At 40.7% G+C, this 13359-nt stretch overlaps 1 protein-coding gene across 3 annotated transcripts in view; it reads right to left on the bottom strand.

Moving 5' to 3' along the window:
- The window catches only part of wnk4b (WNK lysine deficient protein kinase 4b), a 66695-nt gene that overhangs the window by 14113 nt on the left and 39223 nt on the right, over positions 1–13359 (bottom strand). For all 3 annotated transcript variants that reach the window (XM_066674442.1, XM_066674443.1, XM_066674444.1), the window contains 8 exons: positions 9368–9456; positions 8276–8495; positions 7741–8146; positions 5844–6046; positions 5559–5632; positions 2618–2753; positions 2170–2286; positions 491–664 (listed from right to left, as the gene is read on the bottom strand). In XM_066674442.1, coding sequence (XP_066530539.1) covers positions 491–664; positions 2170–2286; positions 2618–2753; positions 5559–5632; positions 5844–6046; positions 7741–8146; positions 8276–8495; positions 9368–9456 — 1419 coding nt within the window. The remainder of the gene's footprint in view (positions 1–490; positions 665–2169; positions 2287–2617; positions 2754–5558; positions 5633–5843; positions 6047–7740; positions 8147–8275; positions 8496–9367; positions 9457–13359) is intronic.

Raw genomic sequence — 13359 nt, 5'->3', positions numbered from 1 at the left:
CTGTGTGGGTTTCCTCTGGGTGATTGTCTGTGAGGAGTTTGGTGTGTTCTCCCTGTGTCCGCGTGGGTTTCCTCCGGGTGCTCCGGTTTCCTCCCAGTCCAAAAACACACATTGGTAGGTGGATTGGCAACTCAAAAGTGTCTGTAGGTGTGAGTGAATGTGTGAGTGTGTGTGTGTGTTGCCCTGTGAAGGACTGGCGCCCCCTCCAGGGTGTATTCCCGCCTTGCGCCCAATGATTCCAGGTAGGCTCTGGACCCACCGCAACCCTAAATTGGATAGGCGGTTACAGATAATGAATGAATGAATGAATGAATGAATAAATAATTATAGATAATATAATTTATACTAGCTATTCTAAGACACAGAAGTTTTGCATTTACAAGGTTTTATTGACAGAAAACGTGTGTGTTTGTGATGGCATGCGATCACCTCACTTTGTTTTCAACTTGTAGTGGACCAGTCTGTGAATAAGTTTAAGAGTATAACTGACCTGTGAGGCAGATAGGGTTCCAGCCCCACTCAGGTAAGGCAGGCGAACAGAGTCTCCAGGCTCCAGAGGCCCCAGCGGCTCCCTTCTCATCAGAGCCTCAGCCCGGTGAATAATCTCCCTCATACGGTGGATAAAACCCTCCTTCTCCGATGGCAGGATGAACTCATTATGTGCCTTATTAAAAATAATAGGAAGGAAATATTAGTGGAATCCAAATAAAGGATTGTCGCTGTCGCAAACAAAACCCCTGTCAAACTGATGAGATTCAGGTATTTAAAAATATAACATGTAATGTCAAAAAAAATACGAGTTTGAAGAAATATATTAATAGACACCATGTTATTACGGATAGTCTGAAATGACACAAGCATCAGTCAAACAAATAGTTTCATTGTATTTGTATAAAATCTTCCTTAAAACTATTATCAACCGCATGGAGATGGTTTTCTTGAATATTCAGGCCGGGCTACACTGTGAAATGTTACTCAGCAGGCCAAGAGGTCATAGAGGTAAACCTGTGGATCGACAAAAGACGTCACCAAAAAGGTCAGCTGTCAGTTAATGGGAGCTGGAAGTGTGTCTGGGATTCCTCTGAGAGACTAATAAGATGTCGCATTTAGGAGTGACAGGCTTAAACCAAAACACACACTATAACTTGTCATGAATTCTTCTCCAGTACAACCTGATATCACTCCTGAAACCCAGCTCTGACCATGCTAGGACTTCACGCTAACACAACCAAAGACTACCATACACTGAGATAACGGGCCGTATGGATTTATTTCATATCATGCAGCAGGAGAGGCTGAAGCACTAGTACTACCATGACATTTACTACAGAATCTAAACCTGCCTTAAAGACATTCTAAGACACTTCCAAAGACTCAAGGAGGGGAGAGAACTCTGGGAATTTTCTGAAGGTTTTTCTATAATGAAAGGCTTATTTTTCTTAAATATTTTTTAGTGTAGTATATTTTGTATAGGGGCGGCACAGTGGTGCAGCAGGTAGTGTCGCAGTCACACAGCTCCAGGGGCCTGGAGGTTGTGGGTTCGATTTCCGCTCCGGGTGACTGTCTGTGAGGAGTTGGTGTGTTCTCCCTGTGTCCACGTGGGTTTCCTCCGGGTGACTGTCTGTGAGGAGTTGGTGTGTTCTCCCTGTGTCCACGTGGGTTTCCTCCGGGTGCTCCGGTTTCCTCCCACAGTCCAAAAAACACACGTTGGCAGGTGGATTGGCGACTCAAAAGTGTCCGTAGGTGTGAGTATGTGAGTGAATGTGTGTGTGTGTCTGTGTTGCCCTGTGAAGGACTGGCGCCCCCTCCAGGGTGTGTTCCCGCCTTGAACCCAATGATTCCAGGTAGGCTCTGGACCCACCACGACCCTGAATTGGATAAGGGTTACAGATAATGAATGAATGAATTAATTAATATATTTTGTATATTTTATAAAGGCGTATTAAACCTAACATTTGTTTAATTCACTTCGTTAAGTCTGGTCCTAACTTTCACATCTCATATCTCAAGGCTTAGTTGAGTCTGCAAGAAACCAGCATGTGATTCTGTCCCATTTCTGATGGTCATTAATTGGTCAATTAATTGCAACATTGGCTGATTGACTGATTTAAGATACATTTAACTTATGAATAACTTTGGATAAAGTGTGTTTATTACTGTTACGCTCACCATGACTGAGGCAATGTCCTCAGGGTTGTCACCGTCCAGATCGAATTTGAATGTCACCATCTTACTGTTGTGTGTTTGAAGCTGACACTCCACCACTCTGTCCACTTTGTCTGACAGCTTTGGAACAAGAGAAAAACAAATACAGTGAGATCAGGTTATTTAATTTTAATGCACTGATGTTTTCAACCTTGCTATTAATTTTGTAATTATACACATTTACAAAAACATATATTTTATTTAATAAATACATTTATTCACATTATATTAAACATACGATCATATAAACAAAACGTTTAAGAAACGAGGGATTGCTGAGAAAATATTTCATATTTGTCTCTTAAGCCCATTCTCTGTAGCTTTCTCATAAACAGTATATTTAAGGTCAACTATTTTAAACTAAAAATGAAGCACGTTTTTTGGGGATACACAGATCATGACTGATTCATACCCCTGTAATTCGGAGTCGTGAGCGAGCTCTTTTCCTCAGCAGTTTACTTCCTGTACGTTTGTTGGGACCTTTGGGGCTAATCTCTGACAGGCCTTCGTTACCATCGCTCAACCCAGATGTCACATCAGAGGCATAACTGTTAAGAAAGAATAGATCAAGAGCTCAGGACAGATAATGTGCAATACATCCTGATGGCCCTAATAGTATTTGACCAAGTGCCTGTATTTTTAAAACTGTTGCAATATATTCAAGCAAACAATTTCACAGAAAATCGATCACACACAACCACTTTTATACTTTACTCAAATGATCTCATTGCCCTTCATGCATTTAGCTGTAAAACACTGTGTGGACCAGACTGTTCTTTGATAACAACAGCAAAAAAAAAAAACATGTAATTATAGTTTGATTAAAACAGATCTGTTTCTGAAACTCTCATATATTTAAATATAAATATGATCTTAATTTAAAAAGACTTAATATTCCTGTCTGATGTGGTTAATGGGCAATAAGATAAGATTAAGATAACAGGCAGTGCGTAAGTAAAAAGTAAACTACACTGCAATTTCCTAGCGAGTAATTACAGAATGACTTTCCATTGCAAGACTGACATTGCAGATTCCTAATTCTACATCTGTGTACCACTGAAAGTCCCGTAAATGTATCTTCCAGCCGTGAAAGTTTGGTGGCTGTAGTGCAAACCCGTGACTCTATATGCAGTTAATCTCTGCTACTGTATATGCCATAACATCAGAGTAATTATACACCACACTGAGCAGCAAATATCTCTACAGTTGTTAACACGTATCTTATGTAACAATACACTCACAAGGTGAAAATGTAGGGCTACAAATATAGCCTTAAATACTTTCCACCATTGAAAGCAGTTGTCATTAGCATAAAATTAACACCCAGAAATCACCTTCATAACACAGTTGAAAATGACACGTTTGAAAAGCTGAATTAATGTGTTCCTTTTTTACTCTTGTAAGATTTTTTTTTCATATAGCACAGGGTGCCATGTTAAAATATGTGTAAAATGTTTCACCTTGCTGAGACAAGAGGCTTTCAGAAAGAAAAAGGTGCAAGATGGTTTGGCAGAAAACTCACGTCTGACCTCATTTCACACCCCTGTTAAACTGTGATCTTTTTTTTTATATTGAATTTTAATACTGAACCAGCAAGAACCTACTGTGCTCAGTGAGCATATTAATGCAGTCACCACCGTGTCTATATGTGCGCGTATGAGTCAACACAGAGCGGAAGAACACTCTAATGGAGCATTACCCATGGCACAACCGTCAGTGGGTAAGTAGTAAGCCACTGGCCCCCAACAGATCTGATCACATATCCCTTCTTTGCAAATGTTGACGTCAAACAATTTTCCAAATGGGGAAAAACTAACATAGCATCAATCTGCTAATGACTGACAGGAGCCCTGCTGCAGCATTAAAGGCTAAGCACCAACTCTATGAAAGTGTCAAACAAATAAATACAGTGGAATTTGAGTACCTAACTTGTGTTTATTGATAGTCAGAAAACATGTTATTTCTTACTAATTCAAGGAATAAGGTTTAAAAGACCGTTGGTCCCCCCCCCCCCAACGGTGTTCGGAAACTCTAATGGGCGTCTTGCCTGTGACGTAGATGGTGGACAACAACTCTAGAAGCTGCACTTAATTTAATGCAAAATGACGAAAAGGTGTGTAGTTTTTGAATGCAATCATTCAATGTACAGTGGGACATCTGTGTACAAATGGCCCAAAGATCCCAAAATATCCAGGTAATGGACTAAATTTGTCAACTTTAAACGGGCACTTTGGAAAGGACCATCCGCTCACTCCGTTATCTGTAGCTCATTTCACTGGCGCTTTTCCAACAATATGGGCATGTAAGGACACCAACGAAAGGTGTTCAAGAGCCTCTGTAACATGGAGGTAAACAGGGTAAGGACACTCACTTTGCCTGTTTTAGTTGGTGTTAGTTAACGTTAGCTTGACTTGCTAAACTCGGTGGCTCAGATTATACTCCGCTACGTAGCTGCATTACGGAGGTTTATAGTGTCGGATGAATTTGAGTTCGACTTCGACCACATTTACAAGAATAACGGTACCTCTACATTTGAGTTTAGCTTATTGCTAGGCTATTGTCATGAATAGTGTTGGTTATTTAGTTAGATACTGTCATAACAGTCAGTCATAACGGTGTTTTACCGCGGCGTTGTTCAGCTGTTTGTTTTAACCTGTCATCTCTCATCTTTAAAATAATTGATCATTTTCTGGTGTTGAATCTATATTCAAATGAAAAAAAAAGATGGTCACTGAGCATGTTTCCATTCCACCTTAAGTGATGCTGAGGTGGCTGAATATCATTGCTGCATCTTTTCTAGGTGGAGCAAATTATATGAATAAGAAGCTGATGAATATTAAGACAAGTTCAGACTTGTCCAGGACTGTATATAATGTATAAATATATAGAACTTAGACAGAGAAATTCAATGACATTCTAGACATTGGAAGAAATTCCCAACAGCATTCTGAGTCACTTGCCAGGTTTTAAAAGGGAAATATGCCAGAACAATTTCTGGAATGCAAGATACAATGACAAGTAACATATTCAGTTAAAGGCAAACAAAGCAGGTTTGTTTGCTTGGTCACCTTTGAGGGTGGTAGAGAACAGTTCTTGGTCTCTTATTGCTTTCTTAGGGCACCTATTACATCAGCATAACTACAGATAGAATAACAAGCATTTACTTATTCTTTCACATTCAAGTCACTATTACAAAAGATTGCAGAATATTTTTACTGGCAGGAAGTGTAGCTCACTGCTATTCTAACAGCCCTGGATTGTCCAACTGCAGTAGACAGTGTGGTTATGAATGAAACTTAATTATAGACAGAATACATTTACCACTATCTACAAAGGTGAGTTGCTATGGTTACCTGTCGACGGGAGAAGAAAAACCACTAGTACCACAAGAGGGGACTCGCTCAGTATTTTGAGATACGGCAATGCTCTGTGTGAGAGAGAGAGAGAGAGAGAGAGAGAGAGAGAGAGAGAGAGAGAGAGAGAGAGAGAAATGGAGAAAAAATAAGAGAATTTTGTTACAATTAAATGATCTAATCATAGTAAGAATTTGCTGATAACAACACTGTACAACATTTTAATGAATGAATGGTCAGCAGGCACTAAAGGTTAAGCCCCACCCCTGTACAGTGGCTTCTCACCGAAGGGAAGCGGAGAGATGGGACTGGTATAGTATGAATGCATGGGGCTTCAGTGGATTGGGGTTCAGCAGCTGGAGCTTCCATATGCACCGTCTCATTAGCTGCTGCTTCAGGTGAGGGGGTGGAGCTTTTTATAGGGGAGGGTTGCTCTGATATCTCTTGAAGTCCAGAGGAACTCAGGTAGCCATCCATCTCTCCATCAGCTGCCAAGACGATCAGGATTCAACAACAAACAGAAGACACCAGTTTATTAGCATTTAGCTGCTAATGACCTACTAAAAGAGACTAGGCTTCAAGGTTAATTGTAACAAATGAATGCAGATGCAGGACAACAGAAGTAAAGTGTCAGTACTTTACCCTACATCAGAAGTATTTCTGCCTTCTGTAAAGTCGGCATTTACAAAATACTTGTGTGTTTTTGAACAGCGAAATCATGTTTGCTCAAATACCGTAAGTACAAGTCTCAGTCTTCTATAGCAAAATGTGCTAGAGAGTGAAGCAAAAGCTACAGAGTCTGCAGGCTACATAGCTGAAACAGACATAATTCACAGCTTAACAGCTGTCTATAAGTCACTGAGCCATACAGACATGAATATATTTATGAAGCAGGGACTGTATTTCACAAGCTTCATAACAGGAATTTATGAGATGTAATGTACTAAACTCTAGAACTAACCTGTAATTAAATACATTTTCAGCAGAAATGGGCTTAGACACCTTGTTTACAACTTTGTAAGCCCATAGTGTTGTCTTCTCATAGTGGAAGAATGAACAGAAACAACAGACCCGCAGCAAAAGCAGACCTTAATCTATTTATCTGACTTGGTGCTATAGTTAGGAGCCTATATTGATTTTTTGAACAAAGTTTTAGGATTTTTTTAACATATTTTCCATTGATTTCCTCTGCCTTACGTCATCGGACAATCTTTTACCTGAATACCTTGTTCTTTTTGAATGGAAATTAAAGAAATAAAAGGTGGTCTCAAAGGTATCTGAAATAGTGTGTATTTCATGGAAGCACACACCATGCCTACACACACACACACACACACACACCATGCCCCCACACACACACACACACACACACACAAAACACAGAATATTCTTGGAGTACCAGGTGTCAAATCTGGGTCAGAGTCATTGTATCAGTTTCACTCATACGTGCTGTGGGACAAGGACACATAATTAAATAAATATCCCTATTGGCAAATGAATGCTACTTTGAAATCCAAAGGTGCATCCAACACTAACTCAGACCTTTGAGCTTCACTTCATAAAACTGACTGACATTTCAATTAAGCGCAACTAACACGAGATGAAAAATCATTCATTCATTGTCTGTAAGCGCTTTTCCAGTTCAGGGGCGCGGTGGGTCCAGAGCCTACCTGGAATCATTGGGCACAAGGCGGGAACACACCCTGGTGGGGGCGCCAGTCCTTCACAGGGCAACACAGACACACACACATTCACTCACACCTACGGACACTTTTGAGTCGCCAATCCACCTACCAATGTGTGTTTTTGGACTGTGGGAGGAAACCGGAGCACCCGGAGGGAACCCACACAGACACAGGGAGAACACACCAAATCTTCACAGACAGTCACCCGGAGGAAACCCACGCAGACACAGGGAGAACACACCAAACTCCTCACAGACAGTCACCCGGAGGAAACCCACGCAGAAACAGGGAGAACACACCACACTCCTCACAGACAGTCACCCGGAGGAAACCCACGCAGAAACAGGGAGAACACATAGAGTGGTTCACCACATTGGGGCCACAATGTACAAACATTTATTACATTCAGGCCACTGTCACTATACTGACAATTTAATAACATAAAAAAAAATCATCAGAAAAGGGCTGATCGTGAAAAGTGTTTTATAAACACTCACATGTTGCTGAAGAATAACTGGCATGGCGGATGTTGTAGTGCTGCCGCTCTGTTTCTGGGTCCTCTGGCTCTGTGGTGAAGCTGGCATTGATTCCAGAGTCCATAGAGCTGTTGGTTGTAGATGGCACTGGGCCAGACACAGTCACTGTGGGAGGTGTTTGGGCTAAGGAGGATAGGGGGGTCTCAACTGAGGGCTGAGGTATCTGAGGTGGTGGATTAGGGGCAGGAATTTCTGTCTCCGGAATGGGCTCTAGTTCTTCGTCTATTACCTCCTCCTGCTGCTTCCTCTGCGTCTCCTCAGCCAGCCGCCGGAGCTTTTCACGCTGCCGTTTTATGGCAGTGACCCGGTCGCGGATGGCTTTGGCCACCTGCTTGTAATCAGCTTCACAAACAAAACCAAGCACCACCTGATAGAGGTAAAGAGACACAAAGGATATTATTTCTGAACAATAGCTTTAAAAATGGATCCTTCAAATATTCAAATACATTGATGATACATGTGTTTTTTTAATTCAGAATTTAAGGGTCACACCTACCATCTCCTGTGCCACCTCCTCTGGTATGTCCTTATAGAGCTCAAACAGAAACTCGATGGCGTTGTTGTCCTTGTACTTGCCGTGGAGTTTCTTGGTGTCATCCATTCGGAGCCACAGCTTCAATCCAGACTTCACCATGTCGTCTTCCTCAGCCAGCTCCACATGGACCCCATTGTTCTCCTGGAAGAAGGGGTGCTCTAACAGGTCCTGTATTGTATACCTGAGCAACAGGAATGTTGTATGTGAAATAGAGATCAATACTGTTGATTTGCATTGTGAACATAGAAATTCTGATGGGCTTTAACATGAAATTCTCTCAGCCTACACTACAAGGCGGTTGAGATTCTTTGGATATTTGATAGTATCAGATGTTATCATCTCATAGGATGAACTCAATATTCTTGGCCTTTAACACACACAGTGCAGTGATGGAATAGGTAGAGCAACATAATAGCCCTAGCATCCTGCTAAGATTTAAGGTGTAGCTTTGCATATTTTATGTCAGGCATAGTCAGAAAACATATAAACATATCTATTGTTGACTGCATAATGCTAACAGCTACAAAAGTCTTTTAACCCCAGTGTAAATCTAAAGAAGCAAACTGCAGACACCATTCATGTCCTGACTGACCAACTACAGTAAGGAAATTTGTATAACTTGTGGCTAAAACACAGCTTTACGTATTAGGGAGAAAACTAGCATACTGGGTCAAGGGAACTAAGCAAAGGTATTGTAACATGGCAACCCTTGAGTTCATCTAGAGTGTGACACTGTTATTTTTATCCCTTTCTGCGTCACAGAGTCACTGCGGTGGGAAACAAGAATAGCAGCCCACAGGTTTATCTCTTTACTCCCATCAGTGACCAGCTGCTATTGTTTAAATGTTAAAAATGTGAACAGAGATATTGTTATTATTCTGTCACAAGGAGGAGAAACTGGTCTGGCTAGTGTTACATTTTCAAATAGACATTGTCGGTACATACTCAGACACTTTACAGGGCGTAGGTTAATGATTTTCCCAGAACTGTTGGAGGACATGCTGCAGACTCATGGAACAGGTGTGTGAGTTTCTCTGCTGCTGTTTAGCTTACCTTTCAGCTTTATTCATGCGGATGCAGCCCTCTATGATCTCCTTCAGCTCAGGCACTCTCACTTTGAAGAAACTGTCAGGCTTAATGCCCTGAGAGAGAGTGAGAGATCCAAGAAATGTCAGGGTTCAATCATATTTCAATATCTTAACCCTCTCAAGGCAAAAAAAAAACATTTAATAATAACTGACTAAGCTTCTTTAATAATAAGCTCTCGTGGTTACGACACATCTCCCATTTACTGCATAAAGCCTTGTTTCGACTTAAGTGGTTTTGCGTCGTAAACGTCGTAACGTGAACTTCGTGTTTGGTGTGCGTGGAGCGGCGGAAGAATACACGGTTACGCGGCTCGGGACCGAGGAGAATAGGTGTTAGGATAGGATCAGTGCTTACAGTATGTTATTTACGTACAGTATGTACGTATGTTCCGACTTACACCAAAAATTGTTTTACGATGCGACGTAGGAAGGAATCAACTTCGTAAGTCGAGGACCCCCTGTATATTTCAAACTTTATCATTATTTGTTACATACAGGCTCAATAAACCCAAGTTATTTTGACCCTAAAACTGTTTAATTCTACATTTTAGTCTGATATGCTCTACTATATGTTATACAGTGTATAACAGAGCAACAGGATTAACCATATTAACAATATTGATTTCTGAGTGTTAAAGCAAATTGTAGGTAGATTGACTGCTAGGAACCAAAGGATGTGCTGTAAAACAATTCTTTATTTCACTCATTCAGTTAAGCTAAATGCAGACAAACAATGAGCTGAACTCTTGAGCAGTTTACACCCTCTCTGAGTCTCTCTTCTGTCTGCTCCAACTTGGTAAACACACTCTATTTAGCATAATGCTCAGGGTCAAACTAGGGCTACATAAACAGATGAAATAAACACAAAGATGGCACAGATGCTTCCCGCCAGACACTTTCAGCACAGTAAAGAAGACACTAAAGAGGACTTCTTAAGATGCTTATGTTTATATAATATTTCACGTTTTCTAAGATGTAAAATGATGTTTAATCTGCTTTAAGGTTGGAGCTATATGCTCTTTTTTAGTTCTATAATGCAATGCTGAGTTCTAATACTTAGTAGCAATTAGTATTCTAACAGAAATAAATGCTTTTGTAAATTAATAAAGTTAGCAAACCACCTTAAAAAAACAGTGTCAGGACCTTATTATAATCACAGTATTTCGAGATTTATAACTTTTGAATAATAGTGTACACATCCTCATTAGTTCTTTTTTAGTAGTCTATAAAGATTAAATTTGCCAGTTAAAGTTAAACCTGTTATTTCTTCTTATCAGAGGCCTCCTTTATTTTCAGTGTTAATTTTGAACTTTCTATTGGTTAATATTAACAGCTGAAAGATATATTGGGTAGGTCCTATTTGCCATGCAGATTAATAAGTAAAAATACTGGGAAAATGGAAGACAGCAGACACAATATGTGTGAGGCTTCACAGAGATAGCATGGGTTTGTTTAGTGATAAGAAATCCAATTTGTGCCAAGTGGATACTGTTTTCACACTCCATTGCTCCTCTTGAAAGGAGTGACTCAAAACAAAGCCAAGGTCTCGGGTTGCCAGGTTGGAAACATTAAGCAGTCAAAAACACCATGTAAAATTTATGAGGCAGAAAGTGTAAGGCATTGCACAGAGTGGGTTGGCCTTCACGAGGCCAATTACAGAGCCATTGGTGTTTAGATGTTTAAAGAGTAAACACCTATGAAAGAGCTAATGCAACAGTCCAAGCAAATGATCTCATCAACTCCAAAAAAAATCTGCCAGACCTGGAAGGTACAGTACTTTGGCAGGACATGTATACATGGAACTTCTGGAGTCTTCTAACCAATAGCAACCCAGTTATATATCATGTCCTTCGGGAGGACACGGACAGGATATTTCTGAGGGTATGACAGTCACCAGAATGTTCCATGCTTCTGAATAGGACAAGGAACTTATTTATGTAACCAGACCACTGCAGAGAAACACAATCAGATAAAAGCCTCTTTTAAACAACTTAAAGTAAAGGGACAGTGAAAAGCAGAAAGACAAGGTCAACTCAGGCCCAAATTTGTCTGTCTTCAGGATTCTCTCAGTTAAATGGAGTTAAAAGCCTTGAATTAAAGACTGTAGAAAGTTCCCATCTTGCTCTAGGGGGTTGAGCATTGGTGTTTTTTGGGCTATTTAGGCTTTTAGAGCATGTTGTTTGATCACTTGAGCTTTAAGAAAGTTCAGATTCATACAATTCTGCAGCTCTGTGAAGACCGCTTTGTAGGATATGACCTCAACTCTAAATAGCCGTTAATGGAGACAAAGCTAAGGCAGCGCATTTTCTCCAATGCTCTTTTGTCCTCCCTCCCTCATTTTTCTTTCTCCCACTATTCCCAGGTAAAAAGCTAATGGCTTCATGTGTGATGCATCTGGCCCAGGTTTAGTGGAGTACCAGAGCCAAAGTGAAGATCTACGTCCTTCCACTGATGACAGGGAAAAGACAGCTTTTTGTTTTATCATACAAGTGATCTTCTCATCGTCTCACAAACCTCAGCACTTCACATTTCACCTTCTAAAGACTCTGCAGACAATGTAGTCTCTCTGGTGAGAATCTGCATTCAGGAGTGAAAGCTTGAATGGAGAAGGAGATGAGAGCAGCACTGAGGTGAAACAAGAGAAACACAGTCTCCATGGAAATAATATGATGACCTTTTAATACCGGCATGACTGAATGAGGAGCTCTGAGGCTGACATCATTGGGAAGACCCATAGTGCAGTAAAATATATCTCATTTTTTGAAGTTTCTTGGAGGAAAGTTCAGTTATAACCTTACTGAAATGTATAGCTCCAATACAAAACTTAAAGCCTGATTCTAACTTTAAATATATTAAAAAAGTTCATTATCTGTAACCCTTATCCAGTTCAGGGTCGCGGTGGGTCCAGAGCCTACCTGGAATCATTGGGCGCAAGGCGGGAATACACCCTGGAGGGGGCGCCAGTCCTTCACAGGGCAACACAGACACAAACACACATTCACGCCTACGGACACATTTGAGTCGCCAATCCACCTACCAACGTGTGTTTTTGGACTGTGGGAGGAAACCGAAGCACCCGGAGGAAACCCATGCTGACACAGGGAGAACACATCAACTCCTCACAGACAGTCACCCGGAGGGGGGAATCGAACCTACAACCTCCAGGCCCCTGGAGCTGTGTGACTGCAACACTACCTGCTGCGCCACCGTGCCGCCTATAACAATTCAATTATTTTAAATAATTTCTTCATTTTGAGTTTGTGAAACTGTAAATTCTTGATTTAGCAGAGTTCTGTTTGTGGTCATGGGTTCGAGACGTGCATCGGGTCACTGCCCTGCGGAGTTTAGGGTGTTTCCCCACAGTGGAAAAACACACATTAGTGGATGGACTGGCCGTGTGAGAGTGTCCATAAGTGTGAGTGTGTGGTGCCCTGTGATGGACTGGAAACTTGGTTACAGACAATGAATTAATTTATGGTTAGATTAGTTAATAGTACTTAATGTAGACATATATATTATTTTAGTTGTATTAAGCATTAAGTGAAGTAGTAGACACTTAAAGTAAATGTGTATGCATACTTCTGACATTCGAGTTTATGAACTTGAAAATTTTATGGCAACTGATTGCCTTAATTTTTTTTTTAGTTCTGCTAACTGATTCAGGTTTACAGTGCATGTCTTGGCCAATTTGTGTAAATTTGATTAAAAACAAACTAAAAGCAGATAAACAAGGTTGTCCCAACCTCAGCAGATAAACAAGCATCCAGCAAGAACAGACTGTCCAAATGAACGCCTCAATTTGTACCCATCACAGATGCATAACACTGACAATATAAAACGGTTAACGTGCACTGTATACTTCCCTCATGTGAAAACCTCTGCATGTCCACTTTAATCATGCCAAGATGAGGTGTAAGGATCACAATAACACCATGAATACAAATTGAAAAGCTTTTA

This window comes from Hoplias malabaricus, chromosome 6 (genome assembly GCF_029633855.1).
Source record: "Hoplias malabaricus isolate fHopMal1 chromosome 6, fHopMal1.hap1, whole genome shotgun sequence".
NCBI classification, from domain to species: domain Eukaryota; kingdom Metazoa; phylum Chordata; class Actinopteri; order Characiformes; family Erythrinidae; genus Hoplias; species Hoplias malabaricus.
Note: the sequence above shows the minus strand (reverse complement) of the source record. Positions and strands in the feature narration are given on the sequence as shown.